Genomic DNA, 20,318 nt, shown 5'->3' with positions numbered 1-20,318 from the left:
AATGCAAGATGACCATATATTTTGGGAGACATAAAAACGCTGTAGAACAGCAGCGCTCAACATGATAGAAGGTACACAACTCCAATAGTCACACTACATTAAGCAGTGTTATTTTGATGAAGGTTACATTGAGCGACCTGTGATGGAGCCTGAAAAGAAGCTATTCCATTTGTATAATAATGCAGACTTCAGATCTATCTCTGGAAAGTATAAAGTTGTGGAGGAAATGTATTTTTTAATGTCCACATCCTGTATGTGTAATGTGTATCACTTACCTGAGCTCTTTGAACAGATCCACACTTTGATGGGTCATTAAGTTATTTAGAAGCCACTCAAGGCACCTGGAAGAAGACACAAAGCATGTGAGCCGACATTAATGTGAGAGGGGCAGGTTTTCAGAGAAGTCTGCAGAGCGTGGCTCGCTGACTCATTACATAGCTTCCCAAGTGAGAAAAGAAGTAACGGACCTATAGACAGATCAGTGAAGGTTAAAAACAGCGGGAAAACTCAAGGGCCAGCACAGTGAAGAGGAACAAAAGGGCAGGATGTAGTGTGGAGAAGACGAGGCGATGATCACTCAGGCGCTCTCCCACATGGTTAGAACATAACATGCTTGTCTGTCAATCACTGCAGAGGCAGGCCAGAAAAGTCAAGAAGGAAAGCAGTCTGTGGTCTACACATAGATTATGTGCAGATGATGAAAAAACACTCCGTGTCTTAGGAACATAACTGTTCTAGAAAACAAAGTTTTCCTTTATTGCATCCACAGAGCAAAACATAAGTACAATTATCTTTGATCCCTAGGACAATGGGGGGGGGGGTGCTGTTGCCAAAAACTGCTAGCCCAATTCAAACCGAAAAAACCCTAAATTCTGGAGAACTAATCTACAGACAGAAAATATTTCATGGATTTCCTGATTGGTTGCAGTTGGCTGTTTCTAGCAGAACTCATTGATTTGAATGTACACGATGCAATCCTCAAGTTCACCTGTGGAGGAGCTGCAGGTAAACACTTCATCTCCTTTTTTTAGGAGGACACTTTGTGATCTGCTTAATGTCAATGGACAGATCTAACAAGTAGCAGTAGCACTCAGCTCCATTACAAACATGTAAACGTGACCAAAGGTGAACATTCAGCTTAATAAGGAGAGCGGATCAGCTCTTTAAGGCCACGTTCATACGTTCGGTATTTGGTCAGTATTTTACCTCAGTATCTGTAAGCAAAAACTAGGAGTGGGTGATAAATACAGAAGTGGTGACGTGTTTCTATTATACTTTTCCTACAATTGTTCTTTTCCTGGTTTTGGCTTCCAAACACTGAGGTAAAATACTGACCAAATACGGAATGTGTGACTGTGGCCTAACGGTAATTTTTCTCTCATGGAACAGTTTAGGTAACAAATAAATTAAAGGGAGTCTGTCCTGAACTAAGCAGAACAGTACGGGTTAACCACTCCAGCACATTGATGCCACTCCCATCACCATTAGCTAGGGTCATGGATTAACCAAGGCTCTATCTTGGTCAGACTGGAACAAAGTCAACAGACTTAGTTCATATAATTAGAACCAGAGTAGAAACGCTCTTTGCAGGCAGTACGCTGCCCTCACTATCGGAAATGCAGGCTGTCCTGACTGATAACTCGATAATTTCCTTTATTACACTAGGCTTAAAAAAGCAATAAAGTCTTACTTATCAGCTGGTATTCCTACTAGGGAACCAACATTCTTTGAAGCATTTTAATGCAAATCAGACTGCCTAGGGGCATACTAACTAAACTAGATCATAATCTCATAACTGACTCTCTTCCCTTGAGACGAGCCTACATATCAATGTAGGAATCAAATTCGAGGATTGGGAGGTGGAGCACATCTATAAAAATTCTTTGGCCCATCCAAATGCGTCAGAGTTCAAGAAAACTCTTATAAAATTGTCACAAGGTGGTATAAACACTCCAGAGAGGAAGCATGTATGGTTTCCTAATATTCCCTCAACGTGTTGGAGATGCGGGATGGATAATGGGAAGTTCCCGCACACATGGTGGTCTTGTAAGAGGATCAAACCATTCAGGAGGAGTACCCTAAAAATGATCACTAAGCTGTTGCTTGCTTTCTGAACCCCTGAAACCAAATCTCATGTTCCTCAACTAGGCTGGTAGCCAGATCCGATCCAGGAATAAAACTCTGTTATTACTTCTCTTAGTGGCAGCCAAATTCTCAGAAATGGCGCACCAAAAATTGCCCAAATATCCCGGAATGGGTACATAAAGTTGACCAATTTTATTACATTGAAGAGATAGCTGCTTATGCCCATCACTCCTATGACAAATTTAGTAGAATATGGGCCCCATGGGTGTTATATAGGAAATCTAAGGAATATATAGAGTTGGTGGGGAAGCCGGCCTCCACTGAGTAAGGATAGCTTATCCACACATGACCACGAATAAATATTCGAACTGATGACCATTCCATGCTTACAATTTAGTGAGGAGCCTTCTCTAGGTTCCACCCTGGCATTGCTTTGACTAGCCTATTTTTTTTCTTTTTACACCCACCTTACTGGGTAAGACCTTAGATTACTTCTCCTTCCCAGTTCTTTTTTGCTCTTTCACTTTCTTCAATAAATGTTTGATATGTTTCAAAAGTTAACAGTACACACAAATAGTCTTACCAATGATTACACGTAAAATTGGAAGAGGTTTGTGATAAGTGACTGTTGAGAGGAATTGATGCATCAGAAATTTAAACAGCCCTCACAGATTCCTCACGCGCAGATGAAGGATTTGGACAGTTTCTGGTTATGAAGTCAACAACCCCTACCTCCAAACTGGAACTACGAACAAGAACGATGACTTTCTTATGAGGCAAAGTAGTGCACTATATATTCAGGTTTTGGATAGGATTGCTTGTGATTATTTAAATGTTTGCATCAACTGCACGGTATGTACTTACTCATGTTGTACTTGTATTATCTTATTTTGCTTTAAAACCAATAAAAAGATGATTAAAATAAATAAATATGAACTAAGCAGAACAGCATGTAGGGCAGTCTGCCATAAGAACTGTACCAATATTCTGAAAATCTGTGGTCTGCTTTTCCAAAGAAGAAAAAAAAAAAAACCTCCTATCTTTAATCTAACATGGTGACTAGCTGCTGGGTGCAATATGGGCAGTCTGATGCACTTCTTCTCAGTCAGTCATTCTGCCTGACCACCATTATTGACTATGAAAAATAAAAGAACCAGGGTCGTAGAATCAGTGGTCTAAAACTAAGAAATAGCGGCTGAAGGGTGCTACTCACATGGTTTCCTCCAGACTTGGCAGTGCCAGAAGAAACCCTGCATCTTCTAGTTGTATGTTTCACCATTGATTGACAGCGCTGGACTAAAATCCTGCGCATGCACAGATAGCACGCCTGTTGGGGCATGCAGAATGACGGCGAGGAAGTGCCTCAGACCACCCACAATGTGCCACGTTGGTTAGCATATCACATAGAAGATAGTTTTCTGGTTAAGCAAACCACAGATTTTGACAAAAGATATATGATTTTTCTCAGGACCAGCTGCTCTACATGCTCATGTGCTTAGTTTAAAACAGATAATTGTCCTGATAAGACTCCCTTCAAAGAGACCTTGCATCTCATGTATAGTCCCACTACCTGGTGCCCCACGCTTGCCTCAGGTTTCCCCCTCCACTTAGTTTGCAACTTCATTCCTCCTGCTTCAAAGATGGACACCACAGTTGCACGGGCCGTGCAGCGGTAAGTTTTAAGCACACCCCTCAGCACAGGAAAGCCAGGGAAGGAGCGGTGTAAACGTCCCACTGCACTCCCCATGCCACTCCGGCAGCCATCATCTTCGAAGCTGGCTTAGAGGACTGGTGAGCGGTGGAGAGGCAGTTAATGGAGGGCACCAGGTGAGGTGACCACATGAGAACAGTATAGTCACTGATTAAAGCAAGTTTCCACACTGTGACTAAACTAACAAATGGAAGATTATTAGGTTGGACAACTCACTTTTTCTTCACAGAGTCTAACCCGTAGACAACTGCTGCTGTGGAATAGCTGCAGGCGGTCTGAACGCTGATGGTCTCTTTCATGGTCTCCCCACACTGCTGAATTAAACCATCCTTAAAAATGGAAAAAAAAAAAAAGAAAAGATAAAGTAGAGTGATAACATATAACCTATATACCTCATAAGCCATAATTAACTATGATTGACAATCTGCAGACTCCAAAACGCAAACTGATGTAGACAGAAATGCAAAAATTGTTGAAATTGTTGGAATGAATATTGATTCGTGGTCAGACTATGTCCAGCTTTTAATTACCAGAAGATATAGTCGGGACTGGAGCCCCATTGCAGGAACCTGGCCAGGAACCACTGCCCTAGATCAAGAACCACTGGTGGATGACAGGCTTTGCCACAACGAGGAAGATACAAGGCACCAAAAGTTGGTCCCAAAAATGTATTATGTAGTCAAAAAGAAAAAAAATCAATTAAGGAGTAAAAGGAGATGTCGTTTCATCAAAGTGGAGCAAAGCTAAAACAGGTAAAGTGCAACTACTTTAGGTGTACTTGTATTACAAAAGTGACAATCCCATTACATCCCACAGTATTGCCTTCCCTACTGTATACAGTAGCATACAGGACAGGCCACTGCCTGCAAGTGATGAGAAAAACAGTCAACAGGGGGTCTCCGTACAGACTGAAGCATCAGTCGCTCGTCTGTGCCCACGAATTACCTCCACCGTGATCAGACGTGAATGTACTACAAACGCAAGGTGTCCGCCTCATTCTGGAGACAATACTTACAATGTCAGGTCATCATGTATGTGAAATATAAAAATGAGCATTTGAAATATTGTTTTGGTCACTTTTGGGACATCCTGCCACAAGAGAAAATATAACACTGAACAAAACGTACAGAAACAGCCCTAGGGCAATTTACTTCATTACTGGTTTGTGCCTCGTTTCCTGCTGTGCATAAGAAGCAGGATCTGCTCTGCCTCCTGCTGGCTTGGCTCTGCCTCCTGCTGGCTCTGACTCGCGCTTGCTCTGTCTACAAGGCTCACATATGCAATACAAAGCCTTAGATGAAAACCACCTATTTTCTTATAATAGGAGCCCCACAGTGACGCGCTATTCGCGGAATACACAAGCCGAGGAGACAGAATCTCAGACCTGTAGGCAATGAACAGAAAGCAGCATGGACGCCAGACCCCTCCACGACACATATCTGGTCAATAACAGAATGAGGACATGGTAAAGCTGACCGGTTTGATAATGAAAAGAAGGAGATCATGCCTAGGTTACCCCCTTTAGAAATGTAGAAACCTTTTAATATTTTCAAGACCCTGCAATTTTTTCTTTTATTGTTTTTGCTTGATCAAGAGCCATAACTTTTTATTATTCCATTGGCATAGCCATATCAGGGCTTGTATTTTGCAAGAAAACTGTAGTGTAGAAATAATGTACTGAAAAATATGGGGGAGTAGGGAGCCATATTGACTAAAATGGTGAAAAAAAATTCTGCCATTTCCTTGGGTTTTCTCCTCATGGCCTTTACTGTAAAAATGACCTAATAATGATACTGTGTTAGTACAGCTATGGCAGCACCAAACTTAAGGAGTAGCTCATTTTAATTTTTATTTATTTCATAAATGAATTGTACATGAAAAATAATAGTATACAGTCAGGTCCAGAAATTTTTGGCTGGTGACCGAACCTTTGCGATTTCAGCTCTGCAGGCCACTATATTTCCTTTAGAATTAAACCACTTAGATGTAATTGAAGTGTAGACTTTCAGGTTTAATTACCCTTTGAAACATTTAGGAATTGCAACTATTTTTTTTAAAAACCCGCCTCGTTTCAGGGGCTCAAAAGTAATTAGAAAAATTTTTACTATTGTGCAGAGAATCTTTTGCAGACGATGAATGCCTGAAGTCTGGAAGACAAGGACATGGGTTTCCTACTTGTGTGATGCTTTGCCTTTACTGCAGTTTACTTCAGTTTGTCTGCCTTAACTTTTGTCTTAAAGGGAACCTGTCACCCCCCTAGGCATTTGTAACTAAAAGAGACACCTTGTGCAGCACTAAGGCTGCATTCTGTCAAGGTGGCTTTCTTTTTGTGCTCCCTTCCAACGCAGCAATATTAATTTTTATAATTTTGGCGCCATATGTTTAGTCTGTCTGGGGGGCATGTCTTTTTCCCCGGACACAACCGTTTCCCAGCCATCAGTCAGCCCCTCCATGCGGCGGGAGCCGCCTCCTATCTTCAGTAACGTACCCAGCGCCTGCACAGTGCTTTTCTTTTTCGGGCATGCGCCGTCTGCGCTGCCCTTCGACTCACATCATCTGATGGAATTCATCTCGCGCCTGCGTGTACCCGAGATCCCGCCCCGCAGTGTGCTCTGATTTATTCACACTGCTGGGCGGGATCTCGGGCATGATGAATTCCATCAGATGATTTGAGTCGAAGGGCAGCGCAAACGGCGCATGCCCGAAAAAGCAAAGCAAAGCGCAGGCGCCGGGTAAGTTACTGAAGATAGAGGAGGCAACACCAGGCGTAGGGAGGGGCTGACTGATGGCTGAGAGGCAGTTGTGTCAGGGGGAAAAGACGTGCCCCCCGGACAGACTAAAGGTATGGCGCCAAAATTATAAAAATTAATGTTGCTGCGTTGGAAGGGAGCACAAAAACAAGAGCCACCTTGACAGAATGCAGCATTAGTGCTGCACAAGGTGGCTCTTTTAGTTAAAAAAGCCGGAGGGGGGGCGACAGGTTACCTTTAAGTGTGTGAAATGCTGCTCGATGTGGTCGAGATCTGGTTATTGACTCGGCCATTGCAGAATATTCTACTTCTTTGCCTTAAAGATCTCCTTGGTTGGTTTCGGAATATGTTTTGGATCATTGACCATCTATACTGTGAAGCGACATCCATTCAACCTTGCTGCATTTGGTTGAATCTGAGCAGAAATTAAAGCCCTGTACACTTCAGAAATCATCCGGCTGCTTCTGTCTTCAGTCACATCAATGAATACTAGTGACCCAGCGTCATTGGAGGTCATGCACGCCTGTGCCATCACACTGCCTCCACCATGTGTTACAGAGGATGTGGTGTGCTTTTCGATCATTCCAAGCCTTCTCTATACTTTGATCTTCCCATCATTCTGGTACAGGTTGATCTGTGTTTCATCTTTCCATAGAATGCTTTTCCAGAACTGGCCTGGCTTCTTTAGATGGTATTTGGCAAAGTCTAATCTGGTCTATTTTTAAGGCTAAAGGTACCTTCACACGAAACGACTTTGTAACGATATCGCTAGCAATCCGTGACGTTGCAGCGTCCTCGCTAGCGATATCGTTTAGTTTGACACGCAGCAGCGATCAGGATCCTGCTGTGATGTCGCTGGTCACTGAATAAAGTCCAGAACTTTATTTGGTCGTCCGATCGCCGTGTATCGTTGTGTTTGAAAGCAAAAGCAACGATACCAGCGATGTTTTACACTGGTAACCAGGGTAAACATCGGGTTACCAAGCGCAGGGCCGCGCTTAGTAACCCGATGTTTACCCTGGTTACCAGCGTAAAAGTAAAAAAAACAAACAGTACATACTCACCTGCGCATCCCCCGCCGTCTGCTTCCTGACACTGACTGAGCGCCGGCCCTAAAGTGAAAGTGAAAGCACAGCGGTGACGTCACCGCTCTGCTGTTAGGGCCGGAGCTCAGTCAGTGTCAGGAAGCAGACGCTGGGGGACGCGCAGGTGAGTATGTACTGTTAGTTTTTTTTACTTTTACGCTGGTAACCAGGGTAAACATCGGGTTACTAAGCGCGGCCCTGCGCTTAGCAACCCGATGTTTACCCTGGTTACCCGGGGACCTCGGCATCGTTGGTCGCTGGAGAGCCGTCTGTGTGACAGCTCCCCAGCGATCAAACAGCGACGCTGCAGCGATCGGCATCGTTGTCGCTATCGCTGCAGCGTCGCTTCGTGTGAAGGTACCTTTAGTAATGGTTTGCACTTTATGAACTGTCTGCTTGCTCTCATGAAGTCTTATCTTTATGGTACACTTAGATACTGAAACACCTATTTCCCGGAGACTGTTATTCGACTGGGTGGATGTTATGAAGGGGTTTTTCCTTCATCATGGAAAGGATTCTGTGATCATCCACCACTGTAGTCTTCGGTGGACGTCCAGGCTTTTTTGAGGTCCCAAGCTCACCAGTGCACTTTTTTTTTGCATAATGTACCAAACTGTTTGCAACTCCTAACATTTCTGCTCTCTCTCTGATGGATTTATTATTTTTTTCAGCCCAATAAGGTTCTGTTTTTCTTCCATTGGGGGCTACATTGACCACATGTTGTGGGTGCACAGCAACAGCTTCCAAATGCAAATGCCACACCTGGAATTAGGTCATGACATTTTACCTCCTAAACGGATGACGGATTAATGAGGGAATTGCCTACGCAGTTCATTAAAGAGCTTTTAAGATCATTTAAAAAAAAAAAAAAAGAAGAGGCTGCTACGTATTAGATGGGACCTGTCACCAGAAAAAATGCTATGAACCTGCAAATATGGGCTTAATCTGCAGGTTAATAGCGCTACTAACCTGCCCGGCGAACGCTGGACATAACCTAAAATTGCTAAATTGCTTCATTATGCAAGCCCTTTGCAATTTTACCCATTTAACAGTATGAGACTATTTATATTCCCTCCAGACTGGTGGGGGTCTAGGTTGAAGATTACAGGTTAGAATCACACAGATAAGTAGACACCAGCAGTCAGCTCTAAGCAAGTGCACAGAGCAAAGTGTGAACTCAATAGAAAGTCTTTAAAGCACCACTTAGTCGTGTTTTTTTTTATTTCACCTCTGAAGAGATGCTAAGTCCCCTGCCCCCTGTGATAATCACCTTCCGGCGTTTTCTCTGCCTCCTGCAGTTTGTGACCTGCCGGCTGCCCCAATGATTCATGACGTAAGCCGGAGGTTACTAATCAATGCAAGTCTATGAGCGCCTCGTTCTGGCCTAATTTATGCTCTCATGGACCTGCATTGAGCACTTGTGACGTAGCTTCTGAGTTCCAGCCAGTCACAAGATGGAGCCGATGAACTGCACTGGCGCCAAAAAACTGTGAAGACCCCGGAGGGTAAGTATATGACCGGGGCAGGGGCCTTACATTTAAAGAGCCACTCTAGAGGTGAAAAAAATGCTGTAGTGGAGCTTTGAGTTAGAAACTGAGAGGACACAGGGGATGGATTAGAGAGGCTACTATACATTTCATTTATATATTATATATACAGTTGAAACCAGAAGTTTACATAAACAATATAATAAGACACATCTGCATGTTTTTCTCAATATCTGACATGAAATCAGAACCGGTTTTTACGTACCGGTAATAGGATTTTATAGAGTCCACGACAGCACCCACAACGAGAGAGGGGATCCGCCCACCTTCCGGACAGGAACCTACAGGTTAAAAAGGGGCGGCCCCCCTCGCCCTCCAGTTTGTGTTCCAGAGTACAAGGGATACCGCCAATGAATCAGTACATGACAATATTATCTTAAACACTACTAAATCCCACCACCTCTATAGAGTGATCTCTAAGGCACACCTTCCAACAGAGTGCAGGAATAAGTAACTAAATACAGGGGGGGAATGTATGGGTGCTGTCGTGGACTCTGTAAAATCCTATTACCGGTACGTAAAAACCGGTTTTCCTATCGCCACGACAGCACCCACAACGAGAGACTTTCAAAGACTATTAACTGGGAGGGACCACAGCACTAAGTACTGAACGGCCAAACTGTAAGCTGGAATTAGCAGATAGATCAAGGCGATAGTGTTTATAAAAGGTGGAAGGTGATGACCAAGTTGCCGCCTTACATATCATTTCAATGGGGACATCTGCCTTCTCCGCCCAGGATGATGCCATGGCCCGAGTAGAGTGCGCCCTGATGCCTTCTGGTGGTGTTATTCCCCTGGCAGAGTAGGCAAGACATATCGCTTCTCTAATCCATCTAGCGATAGAATTCTTCGTGACACCAGAACCCTTTTTCCGATTCTGGAAAGAAATAAACAGAGCCCTACTCTGTCTCCAGCTTTGTGTCCTATCCAGGTATTCTAATATTGCCCTCTTAACATCTAGGGTATGATATTTTTTCTCCTCTTCTGAACCTGGATTTTCATAGAAAGATGGTAAATAAATCTCCTGACTTCTATGAAATTTAGTTGCTACTTTCGGCAAGTATGCAGGATCAGGTTTTAAGACGATCCTATCCTGGAGAATTATTAGATAGGGAGGATCTACTGATAACGCATGTATATCACTGACCCTCCTGGCAGACGTTAATGCTAAAAGTAGGGCTGTCTTTAAGGTTACATTTTTTATCGAAATAGAATCTAATGGCTCAAAGGGAGGTTCGGTCAATGCCTCAAGCACCAAATTTAGGTCCCAAGGGGGTACTCTTGCAATATGGATTGGGTTAGAACGCTGACATGCCTTAATAAACCTAGCAACCCATCTATTACCAGCTATATCACTGTTATATAGAGCTCCCAAGGCTGAAATATGAACTCTTACGAGTGTTGACTGCTAAACCCAATTCCCAGCCTTTCTGAAGAAATTCTAAAATAGCTGAAATTGGAGCATTATCTCCTAATGGTTGCTGATAAAACATAAGGAATTTTTTCCAAATTTTTGTATAAATCTTTGTAGTAACCTCCTTCCTGCTTTTCAATAGGGTAGCTACTAAAGCACTAGAGAATCCCCTCTCCTTCAGAAGCTCCCTCTCAAGTTACAAGCCGTTAAGTGAAAAGTCTCCAAATTTGGATGACGAAATGGACCCTGAGAAAGGAGTTCCGGAACCACTGGCAATACCCAGGGATCGGTCACAGACATTGTCCTGAGGAGAGAAAACCAAGGCCTCCTGGGCCAGAAGGGGGCGATTAAAATCACTCTGGCTCTTTCCTCCCGGATCTTCCTGAGAACTATCGGAATTAGACACATAGGGGGAAAGGCGTATGCCAGCTGGAAGTCCCAACGGACACGAAGGGAATCCACTATGGATGGTTGGTCTGCTATGTGTAAGGATGCGAACCTCCTGACCTTCCTGTTCTCCCTGGTGGCAAACAAATCTATTATCGGTAATCCCCACAGATTGACTATTTGATCGAATATGTGTTGGTTTACGGACCACTCTCCCTGACGAAGGGAATGGCGACTGAGGTAGTCCGCCTCTATATTGAGCTCCCCTTTTATATGAACCGCCGACAGGGATTGTAAGTGATTCTCGGCCAGAGACAATATCTGTGCTGTAGTGATCATCAGGGATCGTGATCTTGTCCCCCCCTGATGATTGATGTAGGCCACCACAGTCATATTGTCTGTTTGTATTTGTACATGCGAATTCCCCAGGGATGGTAGTAATCAAAGAAGAGCCTGATTGACTGCAGCAAGCTCTTTTAGATTTGAGGAATTCTGGGACTCTTGAGTCGACCAACGCCCCTGGGTTAGACTGTCTCCCATATGGGCTCCCCAACCGAAGGGACTGGCATCTGTTGTAACTATGTTGTCCGGAGTGATGGTCCAGAGAACTCCTTTTGATAAATGTTCTAGATTGAGCCACCATCTCAGATCGTGAAGAGTGGCGGTTGATAGACTGAACCTTCTGCTCAGAGCACCGTGAAGATCTTTTTCTGCTTGAAGAACTTCGTATTGAAGCATTCGGGTATGAGCCTGAGCCCATCTCACCGCCGATATACATGCAGTCAAAGATCCTAGCAGAGACATTGCGTCTCTTAAACTTAAGTTTGGAGCTTTCCTTACGGCCGTGACTCTTTGAATGATTTTCTGCTTCTTCTCTTCTGGTAGGAAGGATGACTGATTTTCTGAGTCTAGAAGAACTCCTAGGAACATTTGACGTCTTGTGGGTTCCAGTTTTGACTTTTCCCAGTTGATTATCCATCCGAGTTCCTGTAAGGATGATATTATGGCATTTACCCTAGATGTACACTGAGCAATTGAATTTCCAACTATTAAAAAATCGTCTAGATAGGGCACTACAAGGGTTTCCTTTTCCCTGATATGGGCCATTACTTCCGAAACAACCTTTGTAAAAATTCTAGGAGCCATGGACAGGCCAAAGGGCATTGCTAAAAATTGGAAATGTTTAATCTGATGGTTTACCCATACTGCCATCCTGAGGAATTGCTGGTGATTTCTGTGAACTGGAAGATGGTAGTACGCATCTTTTAGATCCAAAACCGACATGTAGCACCTAGGAAATAAAAGCTTAGTTGTTGATTTAATGGATTCCATCTTAAAAGCGTGGTACTGAAGATATTTATTCAATTTACGCAAATTTATGATAGTCCTAAAGGACCCATCAGGTTTAGAGATTAAGAATAGAGGAGAATAAAAACCCGTCTTCTCCTGGTGTTTTGGTACCTCTTCAATAACTCGCTTTGTAAGCAATTGTTGAATCTCTAATTCTAAGGCCTGTTGTTGGGCCGGAGTGTCCAGCGATGTTACAACAAAATGATTTGGGGGAGTTCTCAAAAATTCTAATTTTAATCCTGACTCGACTACCCCCATTATCCAGGCACTACAAGTTATCCTTTCCCATTCCGCTGAGAAGAACCTTAGTCTTCCCCCTACTGGTAGATCTGTTTTATCTGTAATTACGTCTACGTCTTGAGAAAGATGAAGGGTTCTTATAGTATCCACCTTTCTTCTTTTGATCCAACGCATAGTATAGAAGACAGTTGCATCAGTCAATGGTTCAGATTTTAAACTCACCACTGCTGATGCCCTTAGAGTACCGGTTTCTGAGGGGGTGAGGTGAGACGTGGCGTGCCAGGGTCCTGCTGTCCACGTGCCACATCTCCACCACGAGATCTGCTGCTGCTCCCTTCTCCTAACTGTCGGTGTTCGGCGTCTCCTGTGGAAGACATGTTGCCGCACACCACTCACCAAGCGCTGCCTATTTTGAAAGGTCCCGCGCTCCTCCTCCCGGCCTCCTCCGGAAGTCATTAGATCACTTCCGGGTCATAAGCGCCGACCTGCTCCCGCAGCGTCGCGCGCGCGTGGACGACCCGGGGCGGCGCGCCTTCCCCCGGGAACGCCACCTCGACCGCTCGGCCCTGCCGCTCCTTGCCAGACGAGGGGGGAAGCTGGAAACAGGACTTCCCCCGACGCTGCTTCCGGGCCCCCGACTCTGCCGTTCTCACCTGGACACCGCACAGAGGCTTGGCGGACCCGGGTAAGTGAACGAAAAAACCGGTAGGCTCCCGCCGTCCGGACAGGAACCCAAACTGGAGGGCGAGGGGGACCGCCCCTTTTTAACCTGTAGGTTCCTGTCCGGAAGGTGGGCGGATCCCCTCTCTCGTTGTGGGTGCTGTCGTGGCGATAGGAAAATAAACCTTTCCCGCTAAAGGTCAATTAGGATCACCATAATTATTAATATTTGCCAAATGCCAGAATAATGACAGAGAGAATGTTTTAAGGCATTTTTATTACTTACAGCAAAGTCAAAAGTTCACATACATTTCATTAGTATTTGGTACCATTGCCTTTAAACTGAATGACTTGGGTTAAACGTTTGGGATACCCTTCCACAAGCTTCTCACAATAGTTGGTCGGAATTTGGGCCCATTCCTCATGACAACACTGGTGTAACTGATGCAGGTTTGTAGGTCGCCTTGCTCGCACCGGCCTTTCCAGGTTTGCCCATAAATTTTCAATAGGATTGAGATCAGGGTTTTGTTATGGCCACTCCAAATCATTGACTTTGTTATCCTTAAGCCACTTTGTTACCATTTTGGCAGTATGCAGTGGGTCATTGTTCATTTGGAAGACCCATTTCCAAGCTTTAACTTCCTGGCTGAAGTTTTGAGATGTTGCTTCAGTATTGCCACATAATCTTATTTTATCATGATGCCATCTATTTTGTGAAGTGCAACAGTCTCTCCTGCAGCAAAACAACCCCACAACATAATGCTGCCACCCTCATGTTTCACAGTTGGGATGGTGTTCTTAGACTTCCAAGCATCTCCCTTTTTAATCCAAACGGAAGGATGGTCATTATGTCCAAAAAGTTACATTTTAGTTTCATCAGACCACGGGACTTGTCTCCAAAAATTAAGGTCTTTGTTCCTGTGTGCATTTGCAAACATTAATCTGTCATTTTTATGTTTCTTTTGGAGTAATGGCTTCTTCCTGGCAGAGTGGCCTTTCAGCCCAAGTTGATACAGTACTCGTTTCACTGTGGATATTGACACAATCTTACCAGCCTTCACCATCGTCTTCACAAGGTCTTTTGGTTTTGTCCTTGGGTTGATATGCACATGTCGGGCTAAAGCATGTTCATTTCTGGCACACAGAACCCGTCTCCTTCCTGAGTGGTACAATGGCTGGGCATTCTCATCTTGTTTGTACTTGCGTATAATTGTTTTTAGTTGCGTATAATTGTTTTTACAGATGAACGAGGCACCTTCAGGTTATCTTGAAATTGTTCCCAAGGATGAGCCAGACTTGTGCAAGTCCACAATTCTATTCCTGATATCTTGGCTGATTTCTTGAGAATTTCCCATGATGCTAAACAAAGAAGCAGTGTGTTTCAGGTGTGCATTAAAATACATCCACAGGTGTGTCTCTATTTAACTCAGATGTTGCCAAAATAAAAAACTATCAGAAGCTTCCAAACACATCACATCATCATATGGGCAAGTCCAGAAATGCTTAAAGGCATAGTAATCTTTTTTACTCAAATGTTTTTTTTTATTAAATATAAGAGTACAATAGAACATTTCACATTAAGGTATACAGTTCCATTTTCCCCACTCTTAACCCTCCCTTACCCATCCCGCCCCCTCACGCTTTCCTCTTAACATATCCTGTAGTATTATATACGTTATCCATATACAATAGCTTTTATTTGTACACGAGTACACCATAAATATATAGGCGAACCCTCCTCAGGCCTAACTTCTCTTAGCCTCCCCTAGCCTAGTTCCAACCAGGGCATCCACAATTTATCGAACAGGCCCACCTTCCCTCTTTTCTGATATACACCCTATTCCAGGGTAATGACCTGCTTCACATATTTAAGATATTCTCCCCTCGAGGGAGGTTCCTCCCTGATCCAATTTCTGGCTATGACCTTTCGTGCCATGTATAGTAGTCTAGCGATTGCTATTTTCAGCTTGTTATCCACAGTTATCTCTTCCACGTACCCCAGCACGCACACCAAAGGTTCTATTGGAATTACACATCTGTACGCCCCTTCTATCCGGCTTACAACCACCAACCAAAAAGCAGTCAATCTCGGACATGACCATAACATGAAACATTCCAGCACTATCATTCCTACATCTAGGGCATTCCGAGTCAGATCTCAGCCCAGCTCTATACAGGACATCCGGGGATCTATACACTCTGTGTACAATATAAAGCTGGGAGAGCCTATACGGCTCATTCAGTGATAGTTTCGGTATCCATTCTAATACAGACTCCCACGTTTCATCCTCTAAACGACCCAGCTCTCTTTCCCATTTAGCCCTCGCGCCAATCAGATATTCTAATAGGTGTGAAGTAGATCCTTATATAAAGATGAAATAGCACCCCTCGTTGTCCCCACTCCACAGATGTAGTCTAATACTAAGTCGTTTTGAATTTGGAAACAATCCCCCTCATTCTGGGCCACAAACACATGCTGTACTTGTGCATATTGGAACCCCCCAGATGTCCTAAGACCATATTCCGACTGTAGCTGGGAAAAGGATTTCAACTCCTGTCGCTCTAAAAATCTGACAGGCATACCGGATCCCCCTGGCTTGCCATTCTCGTATTTGTCCCATCACCAAAAACTCCGGTAGATTATTATTAAACCACAGCGGAGAAAACCTGGTCAGACAAGTAACCCCGCGAATTTGTTTAACTCTCCCCCAAACTTTATATATTAGAAATAATGTTGGGTATTTCTTCCCCAGTATCCCTAGGGATCCATCTTCCAGACACTGTACCACCGGACTTCTCTTCACCACCCTTTCTATCAAAAGTTGTGCTACATTGGTAGACGACTCATGTTCCCAGCCCTTTAAATGCTGACATTGGGCCGCCAAGAAATATATTTCAGGGTTAGGTAAAGCCAAGCCTCCCGCGTCCTTAGGGCGTTGAAGCGTCTCCAATCTAATTCGCGGGTGTAGCCTCCCCCACACCAGGCCTTTAAATAAAGAGTTAATCAATTTGAATTTTACACGTGGTGTCCAGATAGGTGAGTTATGGAGAACATACAGTATCTTCTTAGGCATCAGAATCATCTTAATGAGATTAATTCAGCCTACAACAGATAAATGCAACTTAGACCAAGCTCCTACCATTGCCTTAAGAGTTCCCAAAGGCATAGTAATCTTAGCGTATGTAAACTTTTGACTTTAAAGTATGTAATAAAAAAATCTTTAAAACATTCTCTCTCTCATTATTTTGGCATTTGGCAAATAATAATTATGGTAATCCTAAATGACCTAAAATGGGAAAGGCTTTTTCTCATTTCGTGTCAGATATTGAGAAAAACCTGCTGATGTGTCTTTTTATATAATGTATGTAAACTTCGGGTTTCAACTGTACACATATTCACATTCATTTGTAAAGAGACAAAAAGCTCCAATATTTGGTTACACTTTAAGAAAACAAAACTACATTGACTCCCAGCCCCATGTGTCCTGCACAGACTGAACACGAGATACCAGAATACTTACCAGCTGAAGCATACTTGCAGATGCTAAAATGGCTATGACACGGCTGGGCTTTATCAAGACATCATCTCTGTATAGCGAGCCAAATGCCACCTGCAGAGCTTCAGAGGGAAAGAAAAAAAAAGTATATCATGTTAAACAGCAGATATCAGCAAATCAACAAATCCCAAAGAAATGGATTGTCCATCGTGTCCTCCGACAGAATCAGTAATGCAGAATGGAAGCAATTAAATACAAAAAAATTACATTGGACAAGTCAGCGATTATGGGTTTGCAAATCCCATCCTAATCGCAAGCTTTGCCGTCTGACTATTTTAGTTAGGCGTAAATGTAAAAGCTTTTTTCATTATAAATATCTCCTTTTCACATCGATAACTGCAGAGGTGAAAAAGTGTTGTATTTGCATAGACCCTTCTTATATCCCAAGCACCAGCGCAGCAATAGTGCCATCTACTGCTCACTGCTAACACTACATCTACAGAGATCAATATCAATTTATCAACAAAATAATCATTTACTTTGTTGAAGCAAGATGTTGAGGTCAGGAATTTAGCTGCAGGGCAAAATGAAAAAAAAAAAAAAAAAAAAAAAACGAGACACCTTTACAATGCCTGCAATTCGTGTGGGCATTCGCAGAGCAGCCAAGTAAAATGGAAGGAAGCTTGGCTGGACAAAAAACAATTTCCTAAGTAACTTCAATGTGCACAAGTGCAGCATTAACATCAGGGTGTTCATAGTCCATACATCAGTCAGCTGTAACATTAAAACCACCTTCCTAGTATTGTGTAGCTCCCACTCTTCCCCTCAACTTACGCCAGCTCTGACCCATGTGGGCATGGTCTCCAGTAGACCATGTAAACCTCAGTAACAAATCCTTTAAAGAAGACCTGTCACTTGCTCAAAAATGTTTGTTAAAGGCTTTATAAAATTCCCAGAGCTTCTCAGATTCTGCTGCTCTTTTCTGTTTTGCGCTGCGTTGCTCCATTGCAGAGATATTCACATTTGTTGTTTCTGTAGCACAGTATGTGACATCTCTGCCTGTAGTGCAACTAAGCTTTTCCTCAAAGTTTTCCTTGGGGGATGTGCGCTTTCACCCCTCACACCCAGATGCAGCAAATCACAACCAGGCAGTCTTGCAGTCTCAGCGGCTTCCCTTGAGACGTTCACCTTCACCCCTAACATGGCTGCTAATCAAAGCTCAATGACTTATGCTCCTCACTGCTGAGCTTGATTGACAGCTTCTGGGAGGTGGAGGAGTGAAAGTGCATGTCCCGAGAGAGGACTGATGAAATGCCCAGTGGGACTGCAAGCAGAGATTTCACATACTGAGCTCCAGAGGAAATCAACTGTGAATATCCCTGCAACGCAGCAGAAAATGGAAAGAGGCAGAATCGGGAGAACTCAGGGACCTTTACAAGGTATTTAAAGATAAACCGTTGTTTTAATTTTTAATTCATACATCAGTAGTACGCATGAACAAAGGAAGCTTTCTAAAACATCTGATCAGAAAAATGTTTCTTTTGCCCTCTGGGCTAATCATTCTATTTGAAAATGTAAGTCCTGCAAGTCGTGATCTGCAGCTTCCATGGGTCGGACTTGTTTTTCCAGCACGTTCCCCATATGCTCCATCAGACTGAGATCAGGGAAACTTGGGGACAAGTCGTCACGATAATTTTTGTCCGGCTCATCAAGCCAATCCTGGACAATTATAGCAGTGTGGGGGGAGGCCCTATCCCACTGAAGGAGGGCACTGCCATAAGGGAACATCTCTGCCATATAGGGGTGTACATGGTCTGGACTATATTTAGGTAGGTGGTCCAGGTTAAAAGTAAGATCCGAGTGAATGCCAAGACCCCTGGATGGCTGTTTATCCTGCTTCCACTGATCAGAACAGGCTGAGCTGACCCACGCACTACGGTCCACTTCTGATTCCCACTTGCCCCGATGTGGGCACTTTTGTCAATGGGCAAGAGGCAGCAAGGGCACTCCGACTGCCTACAAACAGGAGACTGCATACAGCATGTGCTCTTCTATCATAGCCAACACAAACATTCAGCAATTTGTACTGCTGTGCGATCGTACCAGACAGGCTAGCCTTCTCTCCCTACAGGCATGGTGGTGCCCATGGACCCACTGCCAGCTCACAGCTAACCTTTCCTTGGATCACTCTAGTAGGTACTAACCACTGGACACCCCACTAGATCAGAGCCAGCCCTGTTATTTTGGCCCTCACTCACATTCTTACCGTTGCCTATTTTTCCTGTTGCTTGTTACCCAACACCCATGACAGAAGCCATTCTAAGTCATTCGCTTCACATGTTCAGTAGTTTTAATATTACTGCTGGTCAAGGTTTATGCTGAAGAAGCAGCAAAAAAAAGCAAATCCAACTTCCATGATCCAATAACATACAAAAACGGCTTTACTGAATATTCCACAGAAACAAGAATAAGACAAGTGTAAAAAATGCAACACTTTCAGATCATTTTGCATTTTTGTATTTTATTGGATGGTGAAAGCTGGATATGCTTTTTTGTTTCTTCTCATAGCACACAGACAGTTATCCGTGCCATCAGGTTGCCAGATAGATGGATTTTCTTCTGTTTATCCTTAAGAACTCATTATAAATAAAGGACAGAAAAATGATAATTACTTACGGGTAATTTGATTTTCCAGATCCATGACAGCACCGGTACATGAGAGATGGTCCCGCCCCCAAGAACAGGAAACCTGCATAGGAGATAAAAGATGGGGGCGGCACCTCTCTCCTCAGTTTGTTTACAGAGAATGTAAGGTAACCGCTATGTTAGTTTTAGGCATATATACATTTTTTCAAGCTCTAAGACTATTTATCTATTGTTATGTTAAGTGGTTATTACCCCATCTTTTGTTTGTATATATATTTTTTTATTATTATTATTATTTATTTATTTATTTTTTAAGAAGAAACATTTTTTTTTTTTTTTTTGTGAATCACACACCATCACCAAGATAGGGAGGGAACTAGAGCGGTGCTGTCATGGATCTGGAAAATCAAATTACCCGTAAGTAATTATCATTTTTTCCCTTCCCCATGACAGCACCGGTACATGAGAGGAAGAAATAGAAAGAACCTCTAGGGTGGGACAACGGCAGATAGTACTTTTCTACCAAAGGTAAGATCTGATAGCCCTAGATTTAATCTATAATGGCAGAAGAAAGTAGAGGGTGAAGACCATACTGCTGCATTACAGATTTGCTCTATAGACGCATTTGCCCTCTCTGCCCAAGATGTGGAAATAGCCCTAGTAGAGTGGGCCGTAACACCAGGTGGAGGGACCTGCCCCGAAGAGGAATAGGAAAGTGATATAGCCATACGGAGCCATCGTGCAATGGTTGATTTTGTGGCCTTTTTTCCCCTGTTTGCCCCCTGAAAGGAGACAAAAAGGGCTGAAGACTGTCGCCATGGTTTCGTCACTTCTATATATTGAAGTAGGCAACGTCTGACGTCCAAGCAATGGAAGGTTTCTTCTCCCTGGGATTTTGGATTGGCACAAAATGAAGGCAAGACTATCTCCTGGTCCCTGTGAAATT

The 20,318-nt window shown here is 43.5% G+C and overlaps 1 protein-coding gene and 1 long non-coding RNA gene across 3 annotated transcripts in view; one reads left to right on the top strand and one right to left on the bottom strand.

The window, feature by feature from the left end:
* The window catches only part of GMCL1 (germ cell-less 1, spermatogenesis associated), a 158,174-nt gene that overhangs the window by 75,558 nt on the left and 62,298 nt on the right, over positions 1–20,318 (bottom strand). For both annotated transcript variants that reach the window (XM_077263077.1, XM_077263078.1), the window contains 3 exons: positions 16,751–16,848; positions 4,013–4,125; positions 276–341 (listed from right to left, as the gene is read on the bottom strand). In XM_077263077.1, the coding sequence (XP_077119192.1) occupies positions 276–341; positions 4,013–4,125; positions 16,751–16,848 (277 nt within the window). The remainder of the gene's footprint in view (positions 1–275; positions 342–4,012; positions 4,126–16,750; positions 16,849–20,318) is intronic.
* Positions 1–20,318, top strand: part of LOC143775209 (uncharacterized) — a 111,672-nt gene that overhangs the window by 79,910 nt on the left and 11,444 nt on the right. The window contains exon 2 of the long non-coding RNA XR_013215594.1: positions 5,121–5,261. This is a non-coding gene — a long non-coding RNA (uncharacterized LOC143775209). The remainder of the gene's footprint in view (positions 1–5,120; positions 5,262–20,318) is intronic.

This window comes from Ranitomeya variabilis, chromosome 5, assembly GCF_051348905.1.
Source record: "Ranitomeya variabilis isolate aRanVar5 chromosome 5, aRanVar5.hap1, whole genome shotgun sequence".
Classification (NCBI taxonomy): Eukaryota; Metazoa; Chordata; class Amphibia; order Anura; family Dendrobatidae; genus Ranitomeya; species Ranitomeya variabilis.
This window is presented reverse-complemented; position numbering and strand designations above follow the sequence as displayed.